The sequence below is a fragment of the Anomaloglossus baeobatrachus genome, chromosome 3 (genome assembly GCF_048569485.1).
Source record: "Anomaloglossus baeobatrachus isolate aAnoBae1 chromosome 3, aAnoBae1.hap1, whole genome shotgun sequence".
Classification (NCBI taxonomy): domain Eukaryota; kingdom Metazoa; phylum Chordata; class Amphibia; order Anura; family Aromobatidae; genus Anomaloglossus; species Anomaloglossus baeobatrachus.
The window spans coordinates 38,035,551-38,062,042 of NC_134355.1; the positions used below are offsets into that span (position 1 = coordinate 38,035,551).

The following is a 26,492-nucleotide window of genomic DNA, read 5'->3' on the forward strand; positions in this document are numbered from 1 at the left end:
GGGAACTTCATAGACTTTGTTTTGAGGGGAAAATTTAACCCCACACTTTACAGTTATTTGACAGAAAAACGGTTTACATTAAAGTGAATGGAGCTGGAAGCTACAGGTCATTAATAAGAGATGTGATTGGTTGCTATAGGCAACAAAGGACATTCTTAGTATAAGAAGCTTATGTGTAAGGTGATATGATATAGGTGGAGAGATGGAGAGAGACAAACAGAGGTAGAGAGAGAAACAGAAAGACAGAGACAGGCAGAGAGACAGAGAGAGAGACAGACAGAGACAGAAAGACAGACAGCCTGAGAGAGACAGAAAGATAAAGACAGTCAGAGACAGAGAGACAGAGACGGATAGAGAGAGACAGACAAGGACAGACAGACAGGGAAAGAGACAGACAGACAGAGAGACAGACAGGGAGAGACAGACAGAGAGACACAGAGTGATAGAGAGAGAGGCAGAGAGACACACAGAGAAAGAGACAGATGGATAGAGAGACCGACAGAGAGAGAGAGCGACAGAGAAACAGACAGAGAGAGACAGACAGAGAGAGGACAGACAGAAAATGACAGAGACAGGCAAAGAAAGACAGGCAGAGAGAGACAGACAGTGACAGAGAGAGATGGGCAGATAAACAGAGACAGAGAGATACAAAGAGACAGACAGACAGAGATAGATAGACAGAAACAGACACACACAGAAAGAAACAGAGACAGACAGGGAAAGAGACAGACAGACAGAGATAGACAGACAGAGACAGACACACACAGAAAGAAACAGAGACAGACAGGGAAAGAGAGAGACGGACAGATGGGTAGAGAGACAGATGGGTAGAGAGACAGACGGATAGAGAGACAGACGGATAGAGACACAGACGGATAGAGAGACAGACGGATAGAGAGACAGATGGATAGAGACACAGACGGATAGAGAGACAGACGGATAGAGACACAGACGGATAGAGAGACAGACGGATAGAGAGACAGATGGATAGAGACACAGACGGATAGAGAGACAGACGGATAGAGACACAGACGGATAGAGAGACAGACGGATAGAGAGACAGATGGATAGAGAGACAGATGGATAGAGAGACAGACGGATAGAGAGACAGATGGATAGAGAGACAGATGGATAGAGAGACAGATGGATAGAGAGACAGATGGATAGAGACACAGACGGATAGAGAGACAGACGGATAGAGAGACAGATGGATAGAGAGACAGACAGAGAGAGACAGACAGAGAGACAGAGATATGGATAGAGGGAGAGAGACATAGAGTGAGAGACAGAGAGAAACTGACATTGACAGACCGACACAGACAGGCAGAGAGAGGCAGACAGAGAAAGAGCTAGACATAAAAACAGATAGAGACATAGAGAGAGATGGATAGAGGAAGAGACAGACAGATAGAGACAGACACAGAGACAGAAAGACAGACAGAGACAGACACAGACAGGGACAGACAGAGACAGACAGAGAGGGAGAGTGGGAGAGAGCCAGAGGGACAGTTACTATCCCGGGTAACGCCGGGTACTACAACCCGTATACTATAAAGTTGTAGAACTTTTCACTTGTGTAACTTCACATTTTCATGTATGACTTCTGCATATTCACTGTATTCACATGAGCTCCAATAAGTCGAGTTATAAACTGACTATTTCTGTTGTTGACGAGTATAACCCTCCACCCCCTTTATATTCAATAGGTATTAAAGTACAATTCAGAACAAAGGCAGCGGAGGGCTTGATTCTGTGTGCTGTGTCAGCTGGAAAGCAAGAAGAATACATTGTGCTTCAAATAAGGAATGGACGTCCTTACTTCCTTTTTGATCCACAGGTAGAGTAATGAGCAAACTGGTGAAAAAAAGATCTCTATCAACCATCCCAAAGGCATCTTGTGCATTTAATGGTTTAAGATGATGAGGCATTCGCTGTTTCCATTTTTCCTATTGATCCAGGTTAATGGGTTCTTTAAAACCTTTGAAGATTGAAGTTCTTTGGGAAAGAACTATTGAAACACCTTAGGCTCTTTCCAATTTAATTAGTTATCTATTTACTAGAACTTCACAATTTATGGGTAAGAGCGGCCGGTGTAGGAATATGTTGACCTTGCTAATATCTTAGTGTTTATAAGTGTTTCATTGTAGTCGGGGGGTTACTATTTTTTATAGAGTTCATGAAACTGTAAATATTTACTAGATTATGTATCAATGTAATTAATAAGGGAAGGTTCTACCGAGTCTCTGGAGGAGAAAAGATCAATTGATGTCACCGGGTTATAATAATTGTATTATGTCAATGCAGCTAGTGCTTCAATCACTACAAAATGATATCTGTGTTGTGTGGACGCCTGGAATTGATAGATATAGTCATATAGATACGATAGATAGAAGGATAGATAGAAGGATAGATAGATAGATAGATAGATAGAGGGATAGATAGAGGCATAGATAGATAGATAGATAGATAGATAGATAGATAGATAGATAGATAGATAGAGGGATAGATAGATAGAGGGATAGATAGATAGATAGATAGATAGAGGGATAGATAGAGGGATAGATAGATAGAGGGATAGAGGGATAGATAGATAGATAGATAGATAGATAGATAGATAGATAGATAGAGGGATAGATAGATAGATAGATAGATAGATAGATAGATAGATAGATAGAGGGATAGAGGGATAGATAGGTAGATGGATAGATAGATAGATAGATAGATAGATAGATAGAGGGATAGAGGGATAGATAGATAGATAGATAGAGGGATAGATAGATAGATAGAGGGATAGATAGATAGATAGATAGATAGATAGATAGATAGATAGATAGATAGATGGATAGATAGATAGAGGGATAGATAGATAGATAGATAGATAGATGATAGATAGATAGATAGATAGATAATGGATAGAGGGATAGATAGATAGAAGGGTTGATGATAGATAGATAGATAGATGTATAGATAGAATTGAAGCTGGATAGATAATAGATAGATAGCTACAAGGATAGATAGATTGATAGATAAAAATAGGGATAGATGGATAGCTAGAAGGGTAGATGATAGATAGATAATAGATAGATACATAGATAGATAGATAGATAGATAGATAGATAGATAGAGGGATAGATAAATAGATATAGATAGATAGAAGGATAGATAGATAGATAGATAGATAGATAGATGGATAGATAGCTAATTGGATAGATAGATAAATAGAGGGGATAGATAGATAATAAATAGAAGGACAGATAGGTAGATGTACAGAGAATATATTTGAAATATTGTAAATGCTTAATCATATCAGTCAAACAAATATAATATTACATAATAGATATTGATACTATCTAATAGAAAATATTTTTGAGATAATACGGTATATAGTTATAATCATGTTTGTTACATATATCAGATAGATGCATAGAGGGATATGTAATTGATATGAGATGGATAGATACAGTGGATAGATAGATAGATAGATAGAGGGATAGATACCTAAGGGTTTTTTCTAAGTACATTTTAATCAACAGCTCTTAAAATAATAAGTTCTGCAACTGGATGTGTTAATAAACTGTTCCTGTGCTACAATAATCTTAAAAATGTGCCCCAGCTATGTACTGTGTTATCTGCGAGTCCGACCAAACAGAGCTGTTGGAGTGCATGATTTGCACATGCCAAAGCTTCTGGCCAGCTAATAAAGAATAAGTGAATATTCTGGCCACACAGTTGCTGCTTTCTGTGAGGTAACACATTTACCTGCCTGTTTTATCACAGGAGTGTGTGTTTATGCTGAGACTTCTGAGCGCATCGTAAATCAAGTCACTAATGTAGGAGCTTCAGTGGCCATAAAACTCACTTAAGTCATTGATTTAATTTACAATGATGAGCTTACATGGCCAGTGACATGGCAGAAACTCTCACTCCTGTGATAAAACAGGCAGCAAAATGTGTTATGTCACAAAAAGCAGCAGATCTGAGCTCCTGCTGTGTTGTTTGCGTACCCCCATGTCATAAGTGACTTATGTTTGTCACCCTGGCCAGGAGCTATGGTATGTGAATGCCATAGTTCTGCATGGTTGACCTTACCAAATATAACGCAGTATATAAAAGGGGCACATTTGTAAGATTATCTCAGCACAGGAACATTTTATTTTAACAAATCCAATTGTTGAACTTATTATTCTTCCAATATCTATTTATTAAAATGTACTTTGTTTGCAGGACAACACCTTTTGATAACAAAAATTCAAAGGAATAGTTCTTACCATCCAGTGAATGCAAATGTCTTGGTCATGACTAAGCATTAACTTAGATTATTTTTCTGATACAAAGCTCCAAATTTCTTGCAGAGACAGATTTAAAATATGAACTTCTTAGTGCCTGCAGCCACCACTAGGGGGAACCCAGGGGCCTATTGCAGACATGTTATTGGGCTTAATGTATAAATAATACCTAGAAAGCTCCTGCACTCCCTCTAGTGGTGACTTCAAGAATCCATCATGTAAGATTTTTAATAAATCTCTCTATGGAGGAAATCTATGGCCCCCCCAAAAAAAAAGCCCAGACTCCTATTAGGATATATTATAAAATATATCCGCGCAGACATTTTGACATGAAGATAAAATGTATTAATTTAGGGGAAAACTTTAAAAAAATGTTGTGAGGAGGAAAATATTAGCCGAGAGTGGCAGAAGAGGATAACAGCAAGTGGATTTATACATTACTGCTTTGTCTTCATCTTTATCTTTCCACTTCTTAACAAGTAATTCTCTACTAGATTTTCCTCTCTTACCTCTAGACACAAGTCTCTGTTCGCCTGCGGTCAGTGAGACCACGGGTCTATTGTTGGGATTGCACTGATGTTGATCAATGTATCCACCACTTATCTCACACTTCCAGGACACTGAGGCCTAAGGGTTAACGGACGACAAATAAAAGCACAACGTTTTCTAGAATTCTATGAAAAAATGTGAGAAAAAATTTGGAAAAATGCCTAATATACTGGAAAGTGAAATGTGAAATGATGTATATTATAATGCAGTCGTGACAGTGAAATATACAGTCACCAATAACAATAATAATGATAATAATGAGAGAGAACATATGTAGATGTCAGAAAAGTTAATGACTTTTATCCTTATATTTTTAAAAGGGAAAGTGGCATAGTATTGGGGGTCACAGGGGACCCGATTTAGGGAGGGGGCACAATATTTCTCCTTCAGGTCTAGGATTGGCTAGGTTTAAGGTAAGGGTTAGAACTAGGTTTAGGGCTAGGGTTAAGGCTAGGTTTAGGGTGAGGGTTAGAACTAGGGTTAGGGCTTGGTTTGAGGTCAGAGTTATAACTAGGGTAAGGGCTAGGGTTAAGTCTAGGTTAAGGGTGAGAGTTAGACTTAGGGTTAGTGCTAGGGTTAGGGTGAGGGTTAGAACTAGGGTTAGGACTAGGTTTAGGGTGAGGGTTAGAATTAGGGTTAGGGCTCAGTTTGCGGTGAGAGTTATAACTAGGATAAGGGTTAAGGCTATGTTTAGGATGAGGTTTAGAATTAAGGTTAGTGCTAGGGTTAAAGTGATAGTTAGAATTAGGGTTAAGGCTAGGTTTAGGGGGAGGGTTAGAATTAGGGTTAGTGCTAGGGTTACAGTGAGGGTTAGAACTAGGATTAGGGCTAGGTTTAGGGTGAGGGTTAGAACTAGGGTTAGGTCTAGGGTTAAGGCTAGGTTTAGGTCGTGGGTGAGGGTTATAATTAGGGTTAGTGCTAGGTTTAGGATGAAAATTAGAACTAAGGTTGGGGCTATAGTTAAGGCTAGGTTTAGAGTGAGGGTTGGAATTAGTATTAGATCTAGGGTTAGGATGAGGGCTAAAACTAGTTTTAAGACTATGTTTAGGGTGAGGGTTAGAATTAGGATTAGGTCTACGTTTAGAATGAGAGTTAAGCCTGCTTTACACGCTGCAATGTATCTTACAATGTGTCGGCGGGGTCACGTGGTAAGTGACGCACATCCGGCATTGTAAGGTACATTGCAGTGTGTGACAGCGACGTCCGATTGCGATTGAACGTTAAAACGTTCATCACATACACATCGTACCTGTCTCTAGAATTGCACGTCAGGTTGTTCATCGTACCCGAGGCAGCACACATTGCAGTGTGTGACACCCCGGGAACGATGAACAGATCTTACCAGCGTCCTGCGGCTCCAGGTCCACAATGCGGAAGGAAGGAGGTGGGCGGGATGTTTACGTCCCGCTCAGCTCCGCCCCTCCGCTTCTATTGGCCGGCTGCCGCGTGACGTCGATGTTACGCCGAACGTCCCTCCCACTCCAGGAAGTGGACATTCGCCGCCCACATCGAGGTCGTATGGACGGGTAGGTACGTGTGACGGGGGGTTAATCGTATGTGCGGCACGTTCAACAAATTGAACGTGCCACACATACGATGGGGGCGTTGCAAATCGCATACGAAATCGTATGCGAAATTGCAACGTGAAAAGCAGGCTTAAGAACTAGGGTTGAGGCTATGGTTAAGGCTAGGTTTAGGGGTAGAATTAAGGTTAGGGCTAGGTTTAGGGTGAGGGTTAGAACTAGGATTAGGGTGTTACGAACCGGCGCCGCCATAGCCGCAAGCAGCCTGCTGCGGTTCCTGTTGCGCCCAGGCGCCGGCTGCCGTTCTTGGCCGTGCCTCGGGTCGTCCAGTTGGCTGTTCCTTCCACCACGTCTAAGTGTGGAGAGGCGGCAAGTGCGCATGCGTGCGCCGATTTACCCCAGCCAGAGTTTAAGCCCGGTGTTTTGCCTAGTGAGCATGCTCAGCCTGATTGTGTTATGTCTGAGACTAAGTCCTCAGTTCAGGCTACTGAGCATGCTCCCACAATTAACCCTAACAGCCTCTTTGCACAGGTACTTGGACTTCGTGCTGTGTCTAAGTTCTGGGATGTGCCTACTGAGCATGCTCAAACTGATAGTCTGCTTTCTGAGCCCGTTGCTCAGGCTACTGGGCATGCTCAGGCACTTAGTGCACCAGAGGCTAGGTCCGGTAAGGACCTCACTGAGCATGTCCGTGAGGTGGCAGGCCCTGATAGGGCAGAGGGTGTCAGATGTCCTGATGACGTGGCAACTCCGGACTGGCTCGCAGAGGTCCGCCCCTATGATCTGGCACCTCAGTATTTGTCGTCAGACAATGACTGGTGAAGTGTTTGGGGCGTGGCTGCCATGAGGTCATCAATGACGAGGCGGTTCCGGATAGGTCGCATGTGACGTCACTGATGACATGGCACTCTGCTATTGGACCTTGGTGGTTCCACCCTGGGTTTGGGGGCGGACCCAGGTTATAAAAGGGGCTGGAGACAACATGGAGGGGCGCAGTCTTCACTTTTGCTCAGTCAGAGCACACCTCCATGTTAGAGCCTCATTGCGGCATAAGCCTATGTTGGGAAGCGGTAGGTAGGGTTAGGCGAACGGTGCCTGTCACGCCAAGATTCGTGGCTCGGCACATCAGGGTCAGGCGCCGTGCTTCCCTCCTGCCGTTCCAGTCTTGCTATAGCAGCCCAGTGGCGTTAACTGGGCTGCGGCTGCTGCGCCACCTGTCCGATTGTGCCCCCTATGCACACGGACAACGCACCTGCTGCGCCACCTGTCCGATTGTGCCTCCTACGCACACGGACAACGCACCTGCTGCGCCACCTGTCCGATTTTGCCCCCTACGCACACGGACAACGCACCTGCTGCGCCACCTGTCCGGTTGTGCCCCCTACGCGCACGGACAGCGTACCCCAGGACTTCTGTGGAGTTAACAGGGTGTTCCTTATCCTCCTCGGCTTCCCGGTCAACGCTACTGGTGTACCCATCTGGCCTGACGTGTCCTACACACACGTGGCCAGTCGAGAGGTGGCCAGAAACGCTAATCGGAGGACCGCTCGGCCTGACGTGTCCTACACACGTGGCCGACAGGGCGCTTTCGTGGCGGTCTTCCGGTCAACGCTACCTGGTTACCACCCGGCCTGACGTGTTTCCTGCACACGTGGTTGGTGTAGCGCTAGGTGCACCAAAACGCTAATCGGGTTGTCGTCCGGTCTGACGTGTCCCAACACACGTGACCGGTTCCCAGAGTTCCTGGGTTATCTCAGAGCCATCCAGCTCTATAGTCTCCGCCTAACCCTCAGGTGCCAGCAGCTCCTTTGTCATCTGGAGCACGGTGGGCCCCGACTGGCGATTAGGATATATACCCCCTGGTCCTAATCTGCCGGTCCCCCCGTAACATAGGGCCAGGGTTAGGGTGTGCATTAGAACTAGGGTTAGGGCTAGGTTTAGGTCTAGGCTAATATGATAGTTACATAAAAAATGGAATACAAAATAAAAGGTAAAAAATATTACAACAATGTATATTTTTTTTAGTTTTTATTAGATTTCAGCAAAAAGCTGAAACAACTTAAAGGTCAGAGGACAAACTTTTATTCTATCAGTGTTTTGTTAAAATAAATTACATGTGCTTGCGGGATGAGGGGTTCAATATTAGACAGCTGGAAGCATGCGCAGACCCAGACAGAAAGAGGCCACTAGGCAAGAAGAATATTTGTACCCTTTGCAGTCCAATAGCTCATAATAATGTACAATTTCACCTGCTTTCGAGGTGGAAGTGGCCCCCTTACCTTTTGGACCCCCAGATCTGGGGGGTATACAGCACTGGGGTGGGGGACATACAGCTCTTAGAAGCATACAGCACTAGAGTGGGGGCAGCATACAGCTCGGAACCAGTGGGACACTGACAACACTGCGACTCCTCTCTTCATCTGTGGGATGGGAGCGCAGCACATCGTGCACTAGCTCTGCACACAGACGAACTTTAATGCCCCTGCATGCAGCATTAAGAAGTGAACGCTGCATACAAGTGTGGATTTAAAGGGCCAGGCAGCCCTGCGGCTGCAGGCCAGAGTACTGTGGTCCCCGGAACTCAGCCTGGAGGCTACAGAATGCATCACCACCTCTGAGTGGGCCCCACCGACAGTCTAGGGCCCTGGTACTTGCCCGGGTGTGCCCGTTACTGCTGGAACCTCCAACATCCAACAATTAGATTATTTGTAGGGTTACTTGAGAATTCAAATTCCCTGTAGCGCCATCACAGGAGACATGAATCACTACCTGGTGCTTATTGGAATCATTGGGTTGTCTGTAATGTGTGGACATGTTGGATTCTCTGAAAGAAAGCGAAAAAGATAGCTGTGACGAGTGAATCGTAGACCGGGCCATCATTGGGAGGATGAGCGATCTGCTCGGTGTTTCTAATACAGTATTTAGAATGCTGCATCATTTGTAACAATTTTAACGCTAACTAAGGACACTTTGATGAGACAGCATTTAATAAAATGCTCATTAATTTCATCATTAGCAAGGGTATGCCAAGAAGTAAGCCAGTTTCTTATGTCACGCCCAATTAGCATCTCATGCTCGTAATCCCATTAGTATTGTTGAATTCACTAATGGAGAAACTAATGGGCATAGTACCAGGGCACATTAATTGGGCATGACACCAGTTCTGGTTTTAATTATTAAACTACAATAATGAAATGCATGTTTGTGAAATGTGAAATGTTTAAATAAAGCTAAAGAGAAGAGAATTGCATGCGAAGGGACGGCCGTTACTTCGGTTTTAATTTGGAAGCAATAGATAGAAAAGTTTTACTTATTACAGGAGGTAACCCAGGGTCCGAACGAGGATTAGAGAAAAAGTTATTGTTCTTGGTGTTTTTCGACGCAAACCCGTGCATATAGGTTGTAGAAATGGGCAAATCTGTTTGAGCCTAATTAAATTCTTGAATTTTACAAAAAAATATGGATTCTGTTGGGCTACATTTGGGTGGCTTGAGCCTCTTGTAAATTCAGCAAAACACCAGCTGGCATTCCACCATTTTACTATTTTCTTGAAAATTAGGAAAGGGTGAAAAAAAACATACCACTTAACTCACAGCTCATTGTTCAACCCCCTAGTTAGTCTTCTTCACAGTTCTTTCTTGCCTTTTGCTACTTAGGCAACGCACACGTCCATCTTCACCATGCACTAGGGTTTCAAGAACCGAGTAGGCACTCGTGTCATGATGTCACAATTCACATTTTAATATCATAACGTGCATTGACCTCAAGGGTGGTGCACATCATGATATCATAACGTTGGAGCCCCTGGAGTTCTGTGGTTTGTTGGGTTTCTGTGGCTTGACCCGATGAAACATTAATGGCCTGTCTTGGGGATAGCTCACCTGTTCATCCCCTAGTCAGTTCTCTTCACAGTTCTTTCTTGCCTTTCACTCTTTAGGCAACGGACACGTCCATCTTCACCATGCACTAGGGTTTCAAGTGGCAAGTAGGCACTCACGTCATGATGTTACAATTCACATTATGATATCATAAAGTGCATTGACCTCAGGGGTGGTGCACATCATGATATCATAACGTTGGAGCCCCTGGAGATCTGTGGTTTGTTGGGTTCCTGTGGCTTGATCCGATGAAACATTAATGGCCTGTCTTGGGGATAGCTCACCTGTTCATCCCCCTAGTCAGTTCTCTTCACAGTTCTTTCTTGCATTTCACTCTTTAGGCACCACACCCATCCATTTTCACCATGCACCAGGGTTTCAAGAATCGAGTAGGCACTGACGTCGTGATGGCACAACTCACAATTTGATATCATAACGTGCATTGAGCTCAAGGGTGGTGCACATCATGATATCATAGCTTTGGAGGCCCTGGAGTCCTGTGTTTGTTGGGTTCCTGTGGCTTGATCTGATGAAACATTAATGGCCTGTCTTGGGGATAGCTCACCTGTTCATCCCCCTAGTCAGTTCTCTTCACAGTTCTTTCTTGCCTTTCACTCTTTAGGCAACACACACGTCCATCTTCACCGTGCACCAGGGTTTCAAGTGGCAAGTAGGCACTCACGTCATGATGTTACAATTCACATTATGATATCATAAAGTGCATTGACCTCAGGGGTGGCACACGTCATGATATCATAACGTTGGAGCCCCTGGAGTCCTGTGGATTGTTTAGTTTCTGTGGCTTGACTCAATGAAACAATAATGGCCTGTCTTGGGGATAGTTCACCTGTTCACCCCCCTAGTCAGTTCTCTTCACAGTTCTTTCTTGCCTTTCGCTTCTTAGGCAACACACATGTCCATTTTCACTGTGCTTCTGGATTTCAAGTGGTGAGTAGGCACTCACGTCATAATGTCACAATTCACATTTTGATATCATAACGTGCATTGACCTTAGGGGTCGTGCACATCATGATATCATAACGTTGGAGGTCCTGGAGTCCTGTGGATTGTTGGGTTTCTGTGGCTTGACACAATGAAACATTAATGGTCTGTTTTGGGGATAGCTCACCTGTTCATCCCCCTAGTCAGTTCTCTTTACAATTCTCTCTTGCCTTTCGCTCTTTAGGCAATGCACACGTCCATCTTCACCGTGCACTAGGGTTTTAACCCTAGAACGCGCAATTATAGAAATCTACAAAAGAAAACAAGTTACCTATCAGGCCTGCGAGGCCCCAGGTATGCACATCATGATATCATAACGTTGGAGGCCCTGGAGTCCCGTGGATTATTGGGTTTCTGTGGCTTGACCCGATTAACATTAATGGCCTGTCTTGGGGATAGGCCTTCAGTATGAAATAACGCAAAATCTCTTTAATCGAAATAAAATTAATGGAGCTCTTTAGAATTCTTCTTCTTGTAGATCCCAGAGCATAAAAAGGAACATTCAATAGACAGAGATTAAAGGGCTATCTGGGACTGTTTACATTTCTTTATTGGGGCTAAGAGCTGACAGAGAGGTATTTGCTACCTCTCTGTAATTCTGCTGCTTCATTTGACCTCATGTCAACAGTGCAGCTCTCATCTCCTGGGCTTTCCTGTCAATGGGGCGTAACTGCAAACATCATGCTGATTGACAACTGGCTCCCCGCAGTTAGTCAGTGCGGAGCTGTCTGTCAATCATGTCTGTCAATCAGCATGCCCCGTCAAAGAGAAGATGTAAAGTTAGAGAAAGCTACAGAATCACTGTCAGGAGCTGCCTGTGACCACTTTGTACCGGCAAAGATTGACACCGGGTAGAGAAGGTAGGTGGTAATTACCTGCCTGTAAATTCTAAGGCAAATATGAGAAGAAAATAGTCTCAGATAAGCCCTTAAAATAGTTGTAATGAAAATTCAGTTTCCAGGTAAAATCTCATGTACTTGGTAAGTTTGAATCTACGATCCACTCATCTCTAACCACTAGCTGTCACCAAGTTCTTTATGGAGGCTATTGTTCAAAAACCCTCGAGAGACTAAAAAAGATCTGCAGCAAGATCTGGTGTCAGCAGATACTGCACAATAAGGTGCATAGTAAACTCTGAAGATCTCCATGTCCAAATTCCAATACACATATATGCTTAAAACCCACATAAACAAGCCACAGAAGGTTTGGGATTCTGTTCTGTGGAGCAATTAAAGAGAACTGCAACCTTTCAGACCTATGACTCAGAGGTATATCTGGAAAAGGAAGAATACAATATACACTGAAAAGAAAAACTTGCATACAGGGAAGCATGGCGGTAGCTCAGTAATGCCTACAGTGAAGCATGATTGTGGCCTTGTGATATGTAAAGTAAAGCATGGTGGCAGCTCCATGATACCTACAGTGAAGCATGAAGGTGGCTGTTACGGTTGCTGCGAGCACTGGAGACTATGTCCAGATTTCTTGCTACTGCACATGTGCGAGCGCTGGAGACTAAGTCCAGATTTCTTGCTACTGCACATGTGCGAGCGCTGGAGACTAAGTCCAGATTTCGTGCTACTGCACATGTGCGAGCGCTAGAGACTAAGTCCAGATTTCGTGCTACTGCACATGTGCGAGCGCTGGAGACTAAGTCCAGATTTCTTGCTACTGCACATGTGCGAGCGCCGGAGACTAAGTCCAATCTTGGAGCCATTGCACATGTGTGGGTGACATCATCGCTGACACGAGGTCACATGTCTCTGACACCTTCTATGCCGATTGGTCGCTGGTCATGTGCTTGTGACGTCTTGCTCGGTGATAGGCCAGCATGACGTCACTCCTGTCGTTCTGGCAGCGGATTGGCTCTGGTGTCCTCCATCTTGGATGAGGCACAGAGTCTATATAAGACCCTGACACACGCCGCATGGTGCTCAGTCCTCTTGGTTCATGCATATGAGTAGACGCTCTGTGCGCGTTCCTCTAGGCATTCCTCTGTCTATGCTAGGTGAGCGCTACCGGCAGGGTAGCGTTCTTATACCTTACAGCTTCGGCTGCTGTCCGTATCCTTACCTCTTAGGGGAGCGGACATAGGCAGGTGCCTGAGGCACATGGTCTGGCTGGGCCTTGTGATTCTACTCGTAGGTGGACGTTGCCGCTAGGGTAACGTTCCTTATACTGCGTCTGGCAGTTGTTCGTATCCTCGCACACTAGGGGAGCGAACAGAGGTAGGAGCTTTGTGCGGCTTATGCTGCTGTCCGTCTCTTTTGCACCACTAGAAGAGCGGACCTAGGCAGGTGCCATATCTAGTGGTTCGTGTCCTCGCACACTAGTGGAGCGAACGCAGGTAGGAGCTTTGTGCGGCTTACGCTGCTGTTCGTCTCTTTTGCACCACTAGAAGAGCGGACCTAGGTAGGTGCCATTTCGCACACATTGCCTTTGTCTCTGTGATTGTTAACAGAGATCATTCCACACACCCTCCAAGTAAGGGAGGAATTGCTTTACTTACTTATTATATCCTTCTGTGAGTTAACAGAGGTATTGCACTCTGCCATAGTCTGCAGCAAAGTCTTTGCACGGTGGACCCTGACTGTCTGATACTCCTTTCGGTTATTATCAGACAGCCCCCCGTAACAGTGGCTCTGTGATACATAAAGTAAAGCATGGTAGTGGCTTGGCGATGCCTACAGTGAAGCATGATGGTGGCTCTGTAATACGTAAAGTAAAGCATGGCGGCTCAATGATGCCTACAGTGAAGCATGACAGTGGCTCGGTGATACATAAAGTAAAGCATGGTAGTGGCTTGGCGATGCCTACAGTGAAGCATGATGGTGGCTCTGTGATACGTAAAGTAAAGCATGGCAGCTCCATGATGCCTACAGTGAAGCATGACAGTGGCTCGGTGATACATAAAGTACAGAATGCTGGTGGTTCAGCGATGGCTACAGTGAAGTATGGTGATAACTCAGTAATGGAAAAAAGGGGAGGATCCAGCTTCCGGATTGTGGTAAAATATTTCAAGCTTTATTTCCAAAAATTAATAAAATATTAGAAAAACAGTACAAGGGGTGAGGGAGCCCAAGTGTGGCAACGCGTTTCAAACGCAGCCTGCGTTCTTTATCAAGCCTGACCCCTTGTACTGTTTTGCTGATATTTTATTATTTTTTGGAAATAAAGCTTGAAATATTTTACTATAATCCGGAAGCTGGATCCTCCCCTTTTTTCCATTACTGAGTTATCACCATACTTCACTGTAGCCATCGCTGAACCACCAGCATTCTGTACTTTATGTATCACCGAGCCACTGTCATGCTTCACTGTAGGCATCATGGAGCTGCCATGCTTTACTTTACGTATCACAGAGCCACCATCATGCTTCACTGTAGGCATCGCCAAGCCACTACCATGCTTTACTTTATGTATCACTGAGCCACTGTCATGCTTCACTGTAGGCATCATTGAGCCGCCATGCTTTACTTTACGTATTACAGAGCCACCATCATGCTTCACTGTAGGCATCGCCAAGCCACTACCATGCTTTACTTTATGTATCACAGAGCCACCTTCATGCTTCACTGTAGGTATCATGGAGCTGCCACCATGCTTTACTTTACATATCACAAGGCCACAATCATGCTTCACTGTAGGCATTACTGAGCTACCGCCATGCTTCCCTGTATGCAAGTTTTTCTTTTCAGTGTATATTGTATTCTTCCTTTTACAGATATACCTCTGAGTCATAGGTCTGAAAGGTCAGAGTGTCTTGATCCGTGCATGCTGGAATCCTCCACAGATAAGCTGGATATTTGTGTTTTTTCTTCTCGTTGATAACTCAGTAATGCCTACAGAGAATCGTGACAGTGACTCAATGATGTCTACAGAGAAGCATGGTGGTGGCTCATTGATGCCTACAGTGAAGCATGGCGGTGGCTCAGTGATGCCCACTGTAAAGCATGGCAATGGCTTGGTGATGCCAGTGAAATATAGAGACGCTTCCTCTGGCACTGGAAAACTGCACCATGAGGAGGACAAAATGGATATAATCAAGTATTAGGCAAAAATTTCATGTCTTCTGTAAGGAAGTTTAAAGGTGTCATTGGACCTTTCAACAGGACAATGATTACAAGTATATTTCAAAATACGTCAAGGCTTGATTTTAGAAGAAGTCTTGGAAAATTCTGGAGTGGCCATCAGTTGCCTGACTTAAACCCCATAGACAATGTTAGTTGGTATTTGGAGAAGATGGTGGCAGCACACAAACCCAAAAATATTAGTGACCTCAACAACATTATTCATGGGAAATGGGTGAAAATTCTTGGTATTTGATTATGCACCACATTTGCAGGTCATAAGAGCCAATTGACATTCTAATAACTACAAAAGACGCTTGTCATCAAGGGTCTGAATGATTCTGAGATGACACTAGTCAATAAAAGTCATATTTTGTTGTAAATTTGTATAAATCACTTGTTATTAGTTGTGTTGTGGATTTAAATTGTTCTTGATTGGTTTCTTTCAAAAAGTATGAAAATTTTGGTAGTAATACTCCTAATATACAGTGAGTCTTGAATAATTTTCAGGTATGTAACAACAATCCAAAAAATTGTCTTTCTTTGAAGGATTCGGCAGTGGCTATAACTCCTACGAATGATAACAACAGATTATACAATGATATGGAGTGGCATCAGATCATCGCTACCAGAAATGAAGCTTCGGGAACCATAACTGTGGACGGAAAATATTCAGGTAGAGAAGACAACCGCTAAGATCAGAATTGTTTCTCTTGTCTAAAGCTTCTCTTTATAGGGTCGGTCAGAGATAGCCCTCAAACCTGTGTGTTAGTTTAGATAAATTAATTAACTCTGCTTTTCTGCTGGTTTCCAAAAATGGGCATTCACTATGATGTCACTAATATCTCGCTCTATGAAACATGATTCTTCATAATTGTCTTTCTATTGGTGAGTTTTGATTGTAGAAATCTGTATTACTGACCTATTTATTTCCGGTCTCAAGGTTCTGCCTCTGCCGCAGGCGGTGGTACAGTTATTGGGGAAAACACCGGTGTGTTTGTTGGAGGCCTACCCACAACCTTCTTGGTTAAAAGAAAGGACACTGGTAAATACAAACTTTCTTTCTCTTTGTTTCTCTTTTCCTTATTGTTTTCTTATTATTTTTTTTATTCCTTCCATCTTCTCTAGCCGCCTTATTTTTTCCTTATTATTTTTTTATTCCTTCCATCCTCTCCACCCAGCATCATTTTATTTTTTTCCTTCTTTTCTTCCTTACTTCCTGTTCTTTTCCTTTTCTCTCCTTCTTTTCCTTTTCCCTCCTTCCTTACCTTTTTTAAACTTTCACTCTACCATTTTCTCTATTTACCCATCCCGCCTACCGCCTTTCCCTATCTTCCTCACCTCCTTCCTTCCATCCTTCCTTCACTTCTTCTTTTGTCCTATATTGTAACTCCTTCCTTTCTCCTGTCTGACCTTCTTTTACTCCCTCCCATTATTCTTCCTCCCCTCCCTCCTTTCTCCCATACATTGCCTATTCCTTTTTTCTTGCTTCCCCTCTCCTTTTTTCAGCCAATTCTTTCTTCCTACATTCCCTCCTTCCTTTCCCAGTCTGTGCTTCCCTCCTTCCTTTCTCACTTATTTCCTTCATTTGATCCCTTTTCTTTAGTACTCTCTCTCCATCCTTTCTCCCTTCATTCTTTCTTGCGTGTTCCCTCCTTACATTCTTTCATCCATCCTTCCTTCTTTAACTCCTTTCTTCTTTCCTTTCACATTTGCTTCTCGCTTCCTTTTCCTTTACTTACTCCAATCCTTCCGTTCTTCCTACTTTCTCCCTCTTTAATTTATTTTAGAATTTTCCCCTTCCCTACTTCCTTTCTCATGTCTTGTATTTATCTTCATCTCTCCTTCCTTCCTTTTTGCATTCTTCCCCTTTCCTCCCATTCTTCCTTCTTTTCTCCCACCTTCCACCCTACTTCCTCCATTCCTTCCCTTCTTTTTACTTCCTCACATCTTAGTTTAATCCCAACAGAACCTACATAACTTCCTTCCTATCTTTTTTCCTTCCTTCATTGTTCCTCCTTCTTTCCTTTCCATTCTTTCTTCCCTTCCTCTATTCCTTCTTTTCTCCAAGACCATTGCTTCAGTATATGTAATTTATCGCAGGTAACAGGCAAATAATCCAGAAGAGTTTTGTTGGCTGTCTTGGCGACATATTCATACAGAAGAGTGAGAGTCCCAAAGAATGGCGGCTCCTAGACTGGAATAAAGCTGAGGAACGAAGCAACATGTACGAGAAATGGGAGGGTTGTCCACAGTCTGTGGAGGATGGAGCACATTTTCTAGGCTTTGGTAATATTTGTTGCCTATTCTGATTGCTCGAGAACTGTACTCTGGGTTTTACTAATAGCTCTGACTTTTTATTATTTCAGGTTTCCTTGAATTGGCTCCTTATGTGTTTCCTGATAGTAAAGACATTGAAATATCCTTCATGTTCAAAACTGACCAGCTGAGAGGTCTCCTGCTCTTCACATACAACTCACAGGGGCCGGATTATATCCTGGTATGTACAATTGGTCTTGGGAAATCAGAGCTATCTGTATCTTCTGGGCACCTCTCAGGTAATTTATGACCATAGACCAGATATAGTTGTGCTCAAAAATTTACAAACCCCAGCAGAATAAGAATGATAACACACAATCTTTTTTTCCAATCATGGTTAGTGGTCGGGTGAAGCTATTTATTGTCACTACTGTGTTTTCTCTTTTTAAATCATAATGACAGCCAAAACATCCAAATAACCCTGATCAAAAGTTCACATACCCTGGTGATTTGGGCCTGATAACATGCACAGAAGTTGATATAAATGGGTTTGATTGGCTACTAAAGATAACATCCTCACATGTGACCTCTTTGCTTGTAGTCAGTTTGTGTGCATAAAAGCTGAGTGAGTTTCTGGGATCCAGACAGACTCTTGCATCTTTCATACAGCCACTGACATTTCTGGATTGTGAGTCATGGGGAAAGCAAAAGAATTATAAATGGATTTACAGGAAAAGATAGTTGAACTGTATAAAACAGGAAAGGTATACAAAAAGATATCCAAGGAATTGATAATACCAGTCAGCAGTGTTCAAACTGTGATTAACAAATGGAAAATCAGGGGCTCTATATAAAAAACCACGATCAAGTAGACCAAAAAAAATTTTGGCCACAACTGCCAGAAAAATTGTTCGTGTTACAAAGAAAAACAAACAAATAACATCAGGTGAAATACAGGACTCACTGAAAACTGGCGATGCCATTAGAGAGCCGAGCGGGAAACGCCCAACAGGACGTAAGAACACAGGATGCATAGAATAAAGCCCCAAAAAGCATATTGTGGACCATTAAAGGGCTTATCTGGGACTTTTTTTTCTTCCCCTATGACCCTAAGTGCTTACTAAGTGATACTATAGTTGCTAATTACCTGCCAGTGCTGCCCTGTGACGATGCCTTCCATCACAGAGCTCTCACAGACGGTTACTACCAGCGATTTTCCTGCTGCCTGTGACGTCACATAGACAGGGCAGTTCTATCTCTTCTGATCTGTTCTGTCAACTGGGCATCACTACCGAAATCATGTTGATTGATTGACAGGTGGTTCCCTGCTGCATTAGAGCGAGCCAGCTGTCAATCAACATGATGTCTGCCGTGATTCAATGTTGACAGAGCAGAGCAAAAGAGAAGGAACTGCAGTAGAATCGCCAGCAGACCTGCCAATAGAAAAAGATTCTTGTATACCCCCTTTATCAAAAATACAATATTAATGAAAAAATAATAATGACAAAGATAACATACCACACTGCACATGCCTTCAAAGCCACCCCCCAATAAAAATCAATGATTTGCTGGTTTATTTATTTATTCTACACATTTCTCATTAAATTAATACATTTTACAACTTATGATTATGCTGACAATAAAATAAAAAAAATAAATAAATGAAAAAAAAAAATCTTGACCTGGGGGGAAAAAAAATGCTTTTTCCAAAAACAAGCAAATCTGGCCCTCATGATAGTAAATATTTAAAAAAAAAGTCTTCTCCATAAACAATAAGAAAGTATTTGGATTAAAATTATTTTTTTCTTAAATTGGTCAAAAATGTATCTAAACGAAAAAAAAAAAATAAAGATGGAAATAGATTTGTTTCAGTTGAAAATAAAAAAATTACTTTTTTTCCTGAAGCGGCTATTGTAGTTTTGGATTTTGTATCCTATTAATTAAAGTAAGTGCTATACAATAATATGTGCTGCAGATAAAGGCGGATGTAAATCTTACACATAATCATGGATAATATCACCTTTGCCCTTGTGGTCATTGCTCCAACGAGTGCTTTATTTAATTAATAAGGCCAATCTACGGATCTGTGCAGGTATCCTCCTCCCCTCGGATGATTAAACTGATGCATAACTAAAGGACTTTCAAGATAAAACCACAGAACTTTCTTGTAGCTAAGACTTGGATTCACTAGTGATGATGAGTAAGCACTACCATGTCTGGGTGCTCGGTACTCGAAACGAGCAGTTGGACGCTCGGACGGGCGCAACTAGATGACTGAGTATAATGGAAGTCAATGGGAAACTCAGGCATTTTTCCGGAAGATCTTATTAATGGTATCCTATGAAGACAAGTCGTAGGCTGGACTTCATAGGAGCTTTTTATTTGTTGTACCATATGAAGTCCAGCCTATAGACGTCATAGGAGCTTTTTATTTATTGTATCATATGAAGATCAGCCATAGACTGGACTTCATAGGAGATTTTTATTTATTGTATCCTATGAAGGCCTGCCATAGGTTGGATTTCATAGGAACTTTTTACCTATTATATCTTATGAACACCAGACATAGGTTGGACTTCATAGGAGTTTTTTTATTTATTGTATACTATGAAGACCAGCGATAAGTTGGACTTCAAAGGAAGTTTTTATTTATTGTATCCTAAGAAGACCAGCCATAATTTGGACTTCAAAGGAGTTTTTTTTTTATCTATTGCATACTATGAAGACAAGCCATAGGTTGGACTTCATAGGATATATTTATTTATTGTATCCTATGAAGGCCAACCATAGGTTGGATTTCAAAGGAGCTTTTTATTTATTATATCTTATGAAGACCAGTCATAGGCTGGACTTCATAGGAGCTATTTATTATCCATAGGCTCGACTTCATAGGATATTTTTATTTATTGATTTGTATGAAGACCAGCCATAGACTAGACTTCATATGAGATTTGTAATTATATCCTATGAAGACCAGCTATAGGCTGGACTTCATAGTATCTTTTTATTTATTTATTTTTTTAAGTATGAATCCACTTTACACCTCTAATTTCAATGATGGTAGAAGTATAGCACTTGATACATAAGGTAACATTGCATTCATTTTCCTTTTATTACAGGTTCAGTTAAATAATGGGAACCTTATTGTAAAATATAAAAGCAACTCCTCGCTGATACAAGGCCACCTTTGGGCCGGGCTTTCATACTGCGATGGTCGATGGAACCATCTATCATTACAGAAGGAGGGGAAACATTTTTATGTCCGGCTCAATAACTTGATGGAACGGATGATAGAGCCTGAAGCTTTCGAAATAAAGGTTAACACCCCAGTTTATGTTGGAGGAGTCCCTGAGTCTGTACGGATCTTATTTGCAGAACTTGATATGCAGCAAGGTAAGATTATGGACTTTAGAAAAAGTTTGTCAGTTCTGATTAAAGTACTTAAATGAACACTATCATGTTTAACAACTCTGCTTAAGTAAATAGTACAAGCAAATGTCAGGTACTTAGTACTTTATCTTATCAGAGAAATATTCCTCTTTCTCCACTTCTACCCCTCCTCGTGGACTAATGGTAAAATCTGAAGTCTAGCTTTAAAATCCTAATCCCTGGGACCATTATCTATCTCTTGTGAAACTATAATTTGTGTATGTGAATATATATATATATATATATATATATCAATCAAAAAAAGGAAAAGACTGTCTGCATTTCCAATAATGTGAACACGTGCATATCTTGTTTGAGATGCATAATATAACAAAGAAAAAAACAGTCACACACTATCATGGCAGGAGGTATTTGAGGTATTTAGCATATTAGAATGGCAATCGTAATACATGCCCAGCAGCCACGCCACAGCAACCTCATTATGCTGGGTCATACTCTATACCTTGCCCATTAGCCACAAGTGTATTTAACTTTAAACTTTCAGGGTCACTCCCTGATGTTAAATGTAGGTTTTCAGGAGCACAGACAGAAGCAGTATGGAGTAGGATCCAGCATAAACAGGTTGCCGTTGCGTGGTTGCGGGGCATGTATTACAATGGCCATTCTAATATGCTAAACACCTCAAAAAAGTTGTGTTATTAGTAAGTTATATTTCTGCCATGATAATGTGTAACTATTTTTTCCCTTGTTATACATATATATATATATATATATATATATATATATATATATATATTATAATATATCAGGTAAAATAAGTATTGAACACGTCCCCAATTTTCTAAATTAATATATTTCTTAAGATTAATTACATACATTTCTCACCAGGTAACAACTCATCTACTCCACACAGGCAAAGAAATCAAACAATAGATGGCCATTAATTTAGTGATGTGTATTAATGAGAAATGAGACAGTAAAAAAGTATTAAACACATGAAGAAAAAAATGTGCAAACAGCCATGGAAAGTCATGACACCAGCTGAAATCTATCAATAATTAGAAAGCAATTCTGCCACTTAGTGAAGCATAATATCGGCTTATTTAACTGATGGCCTATAAAAACTTGTCTCATTACCAAGGTGCCACACAAGAAACATCTCATGATGGGTAAAACCAGTGAGCTGTCTCAAGACTTTCACAATGTTAGTGTTGCAAAACATACTGATGGCATTGGTTACAGAAGAATTTCAAAATTACTGATGGTTCCAGTGAGCTCTGTTGGAGACATAATGCAGAAGTGGAAATAACATAATTTAACCATAAACCGACCACAACCAGGTGCTCCCCACAAAGATTACAGACAGAAAATTGAAAAGAATTATCAGAACAGTTGTCCAAGTGCCAAGAACCACCTGTGCAGAGCTACAGAAAGTTCTGGAAACAACAGGTACAATTGTTTCAATGAAAACAATAAGTACCGTAATGTCCTCAGCTCCCATGGCATGCATGCACGCTCACCAAGCAAGACTATACTGAGGAACAGAAAGCAGGTTCAAGAGCATTTAATGTTTGGTCAACAACATTCAGACAAGCCTGTAACATACTGGGAGAATATAGTCTTGTCAGATGAAACCAAAATTTAACTCTTTGGATATCATAATACACACCATGTTTGAAGGCCAAAAGACATATTAACCCAAAAACCCCATACCAACAGTGAAGTATGGAGGTGGGAACATCATGGTGTGGGGCTGTTTTTCAAGATATGGCACTGACAAACTTCATGTAATTGAAGGCATGGATGAATGAACAAATGTACCGATTGTCTCTCCAGGGAAGGAGATGAACTCTAGCACCACCTATTGGAAGTAGCAATCCTAAGGGGCACTTTGCACACTACGACATCGCAGCTGCGATGTCGGTGGGGTCAAATAGAAAGTGACGCACATCTGGCGTCGCAGTCGATATCGTAGTGTGTAAATCCTTTTTGATACGATTAAGGAGCGCAAAAACGTCCAAATCGTATCATCGGTGTAGCATCGGTCATTTCCATAATTTCGGAAGGACCGATGTTTCGATGTTGTTCCTCGTTCCTGCGGCAGCACACATCGCTGTGTGTGAAGCCGCAGGAGTGAGGAACATCACCTTACCTGCGTCCTGCGGCTCACACCGGCTATGCGGAAGGAAGGAGGTGGACGGGATGTTTACGACCTGCTCAGCTCCACCCCATCCGCTTCTATTGGCCGCCTGCCGTGTGACGTTGCTGTGACGCCGCACGACCCGCCCCCTTAATAAGGAGGCGGGTCGCCGGCCAGAGCGACGTCGCAGGGCAGGTGAGTGCACGTGAAGCTGCCGTAGCGATAATGTTCGCTACGGCAGCTATCACAATGATATCGCAGCTGCAACGGGGGCAGGGACTATCGCGCTCAGCATCACAAGCATCGGCTTGCGATGTCGTAGTGTGCAAAGTGCCCCTTAGAGTCAAAAGTGGCCCTTTAATGAGCTTTTTCGCTAACTAAGGATTTATGCCAGATCAGAACCTCAATTTGCAGACACGGTGTTGAGGGGTGATTGCCCCTCGTCAGTGAAAAGTATGGGATCTGCTCTGGCAGTATGAGAAGCTTTAAAGGGCCACTTTTGACTTTTAGGATTGCTGCTTCCAATAGGCGCTAGAGTTTGTTTCCTTCTTCCCTGGAGAGACAATTTGAATATTTCCCAGAGGGGCATTGCAGCTATAAGACCCCCTCACTGGCAGCCAGACTGGTTTGTCAGGTCTCTGCAAGGAGAAAAGTTTTCCCCTTAGACCCCAAATTTACCGAGACATTCTTGATAAAAAGCTGTTGACATCTACCAGGATCATGAAAATGAAACAAGGGTGGATATTTCAGCAAGACAATGATCCCAAACACACGGCCAAGGAAACTCTCAATTGGTTTCAGAAAAAGAAACTAAAGCTGCAAGAATAGCCGAGCTGATCACCGGAGTTGAATCCTATAGAAAGTTTTATGGAAGTTCATAGAAGGAGCCCACAAGACCTTCAGAATGTGAATAATGTTTGTGTGGAAGAATGGGCCAAAATCCCACCTGAGCAAAGTATGCCAGTAGTTTCTCCATATAGGAGGCATCTTGAAGATTTATCACCAACAAAGGCTTTTGTACGAAGTATTAAATACATTTCAGTAAGCGTGCTCAATACTTTTTCCCCTTGTTATTTCTCCTTATTACACATAGCTAAATTTATCGACATCTATGGTTTGATTTCTTTTCGTGGATTGGATGGGTTGTTCCAGATGTCTGGTGAGAAATTCACATCAATAGCACCTTTTCAAATATATTTACTTAGAAAATTGGTGATGTGTAAAACTGGTGAAAATTGTTGGATGCAATTCATATAATGGCCAGAAATTGTGATCTTCAACTTAAGGGGGCTTTACACGCTGCGACATCGCTAATGCGGAGTCGTTGGGGTCACGGAATTTGTGACGCACATCCGGCGGCATTAGCGATGTTGCTGCGTGTGACACCGATGAGCGATTTTGCATCATTGCAAAAACGTGCAAAATCGCTCATCGGTGACATGGGGGTCCATTCTCGATTATCGTTACTGCAGCAGTAACGATGTAGTTTGTCGCTCCTGCGGCAGCACACATCGCTGCGTGTGACGCCGCAGGAACGAGGAAACTCTCCTACCTGCCTCCCGGCTGCTATGCAGAAGGAAGGAGGTGGGCGGGATGTTACGTCCCGCTCAGCTCCGCCCCTCCGCTGCTATTGGGCGGCCGCTCAGTGACATCGCTGTGACGCCGCACGGACCGCCCCCTTAGAAAGGAGGCGGTTTGCCGGTCACAGCGACGTCGCCGGCAGGTAAGTATGTGTGACAGGTCTGCGCGATGTTGTGCGGCACGGGCAGCGATTTGCCCATGTCGCGCAACAGATGGGGGCGGGTACCCACACTAGCGATATCAGGACCGATATCGCAGTGTGTAAAGTAGCCTTTATTCTGAAATCTGACATGATATAAAATGTTCACTTTTGCTTTTATGTTGAAGCTAAGAACCAAAAACATGGAGCAGCTGCTCAACAAATAATCTAGAATTCTTTGAAAAGACATTTAAATCAGGTTATCTACATTTCTATGACCATTAGGGGACAAAATATTACCATGTTATTAAATCATTAGCTCTATTATTATTATTATTTATTATAGCGCCATCAATTCCATGGCGCTTTACATGTGAAAGGGGTATACATAATAGGGCAAGTACAATAAACACAAACAATACAAGACACAGACAGGTACAGGAGGATAGAGGTCCCTGCCCGCGAGGGCTCACAGTCTACAAGGGATAGGTGAGGATACAGTAGGTGAGGGTAGAGCTGATTGTGCGGCGCTGCATCAGACTGAGGGTTACGGCAGGTTGTAGGCTTGTCGGAAGAGGTGGGTCTTCAGGTTCCTTTTGAAGCTTGTCAAGGTAGGCGAGAGTCTGATGTGTTGTGGCAGAGCATTCCAGAGAATGGGGGAGGCACGAGAGAAATCTTGGATGCGATGGTGGGAAGAGGAGATGAGAGGGGAGCAGAGAAGGAGATCTTGTGAGGATCGAAGGTTACGTGCGGGTAAGTACCGGGATACTAGGTCAGAGATGTAAGGAGGAGACAGGTTGTGGGTGGCTTTGTAGGTCATGGTTAGGGTTTTGAAGTGGAGTCGTTGGGCAATGGGAAGCCAGTGAAGGGATTGGCAGAGAGGAGAGGTCGGGGAGTAGCGGGGGAACAGGTGGATTAGTCGGGCAGCATAGTTTAGAATAGATTGTAGGGGTGCAAGACTTCTTAGAAGGGAGGCCACAGAGCAGGAGGTTGCAATAATTCAGGCGGGAGATAATAAGGGCATGTACTAATGTTTTTGCAGCTTCTTGGGAAAGGAGTGTTCGGATCCGTGAAATATTTTTAAGTTATTTAAAATAGATGTGGGGCAATGAAATTAATGAAATGAACAATTCATGGTTGCAAGGTGAAATTTGCTAAAACCTTCCACACATTGGGAGTTTTTATGACAAACTATCATTTCATGGGCCAAAGTGCATGATAAATAACTAAAGAACTATAGTTAATGCAATTTCAAGTTGGGTGGTTTCTCTTGGCCTGACGTTCGTAGAGTAGCTCTGGAGCATCTCTCTTGATTGTCCACTCATAGCTTCCTAACATTACAGCGCTCTATTTCCCTTCATACCTTTTCTCAATGGGAGCAATGTCCTCATAGAATTTCTCACCGTCTCCATCAGTGATGGCTGCAGAGTTCCTTGGGAAGAAATCAAGGTGGGATTGGAGAAAGTGAATCTTCAGAGACATGTGTACCCCAAGCCTGTGGTAGCACATGAGAATCTCATCTACTGTCATGTGATGTTCAGTTTTGCACACACCTGCGGGCATGATGTCATCAGACTCTGTTCACACCACAGAGTCTGACAAGCAACCTGAGGCTTCTGGATTGTTCAGCCAGAGCCAGGTGTCAACTGGTTCAGGTTCACTGGTCTTCAGCTCTGCA

General features: G+C 42.8%; 1 protein-coding gene across 1 annotated transcript in view; it reads left to right on the forward strand.

Moving 5' to 3' along the window:
* USH2A (usherin) overlaps positions 1-26,492 on the forward strand; it is a 1,098,211-nt gene that overhangs the window by 385,178 nt on the left and 686,541 nt on the right. Inside the window, exons 21-26 of the mRNA XM_075339131.1 lie at positions 1,707-1,837; positions 15,855-15,981; positions 16,249-16,350; positions 17,409-17,594; positions 17,675-17,805; positions 20,684-20,957. Of these exons, the coding sequence (XP_075195246.1) occupies positions 1,707-1,837; positions 15,855-15,981; positions 16,249-16,350; positions 17,409-17,594; positions 17,675-17,805; positions 20,684-20,957 (951 nt within the window). The remainder of the gene's footprint in view (positions 1-1,706; positions 1,838-15,854; positions 15,982-16,248; positions 16,351-17,408; positions 17,595-17,674; positions 17,806-20,683; positions 20,958-26,492) is intronic.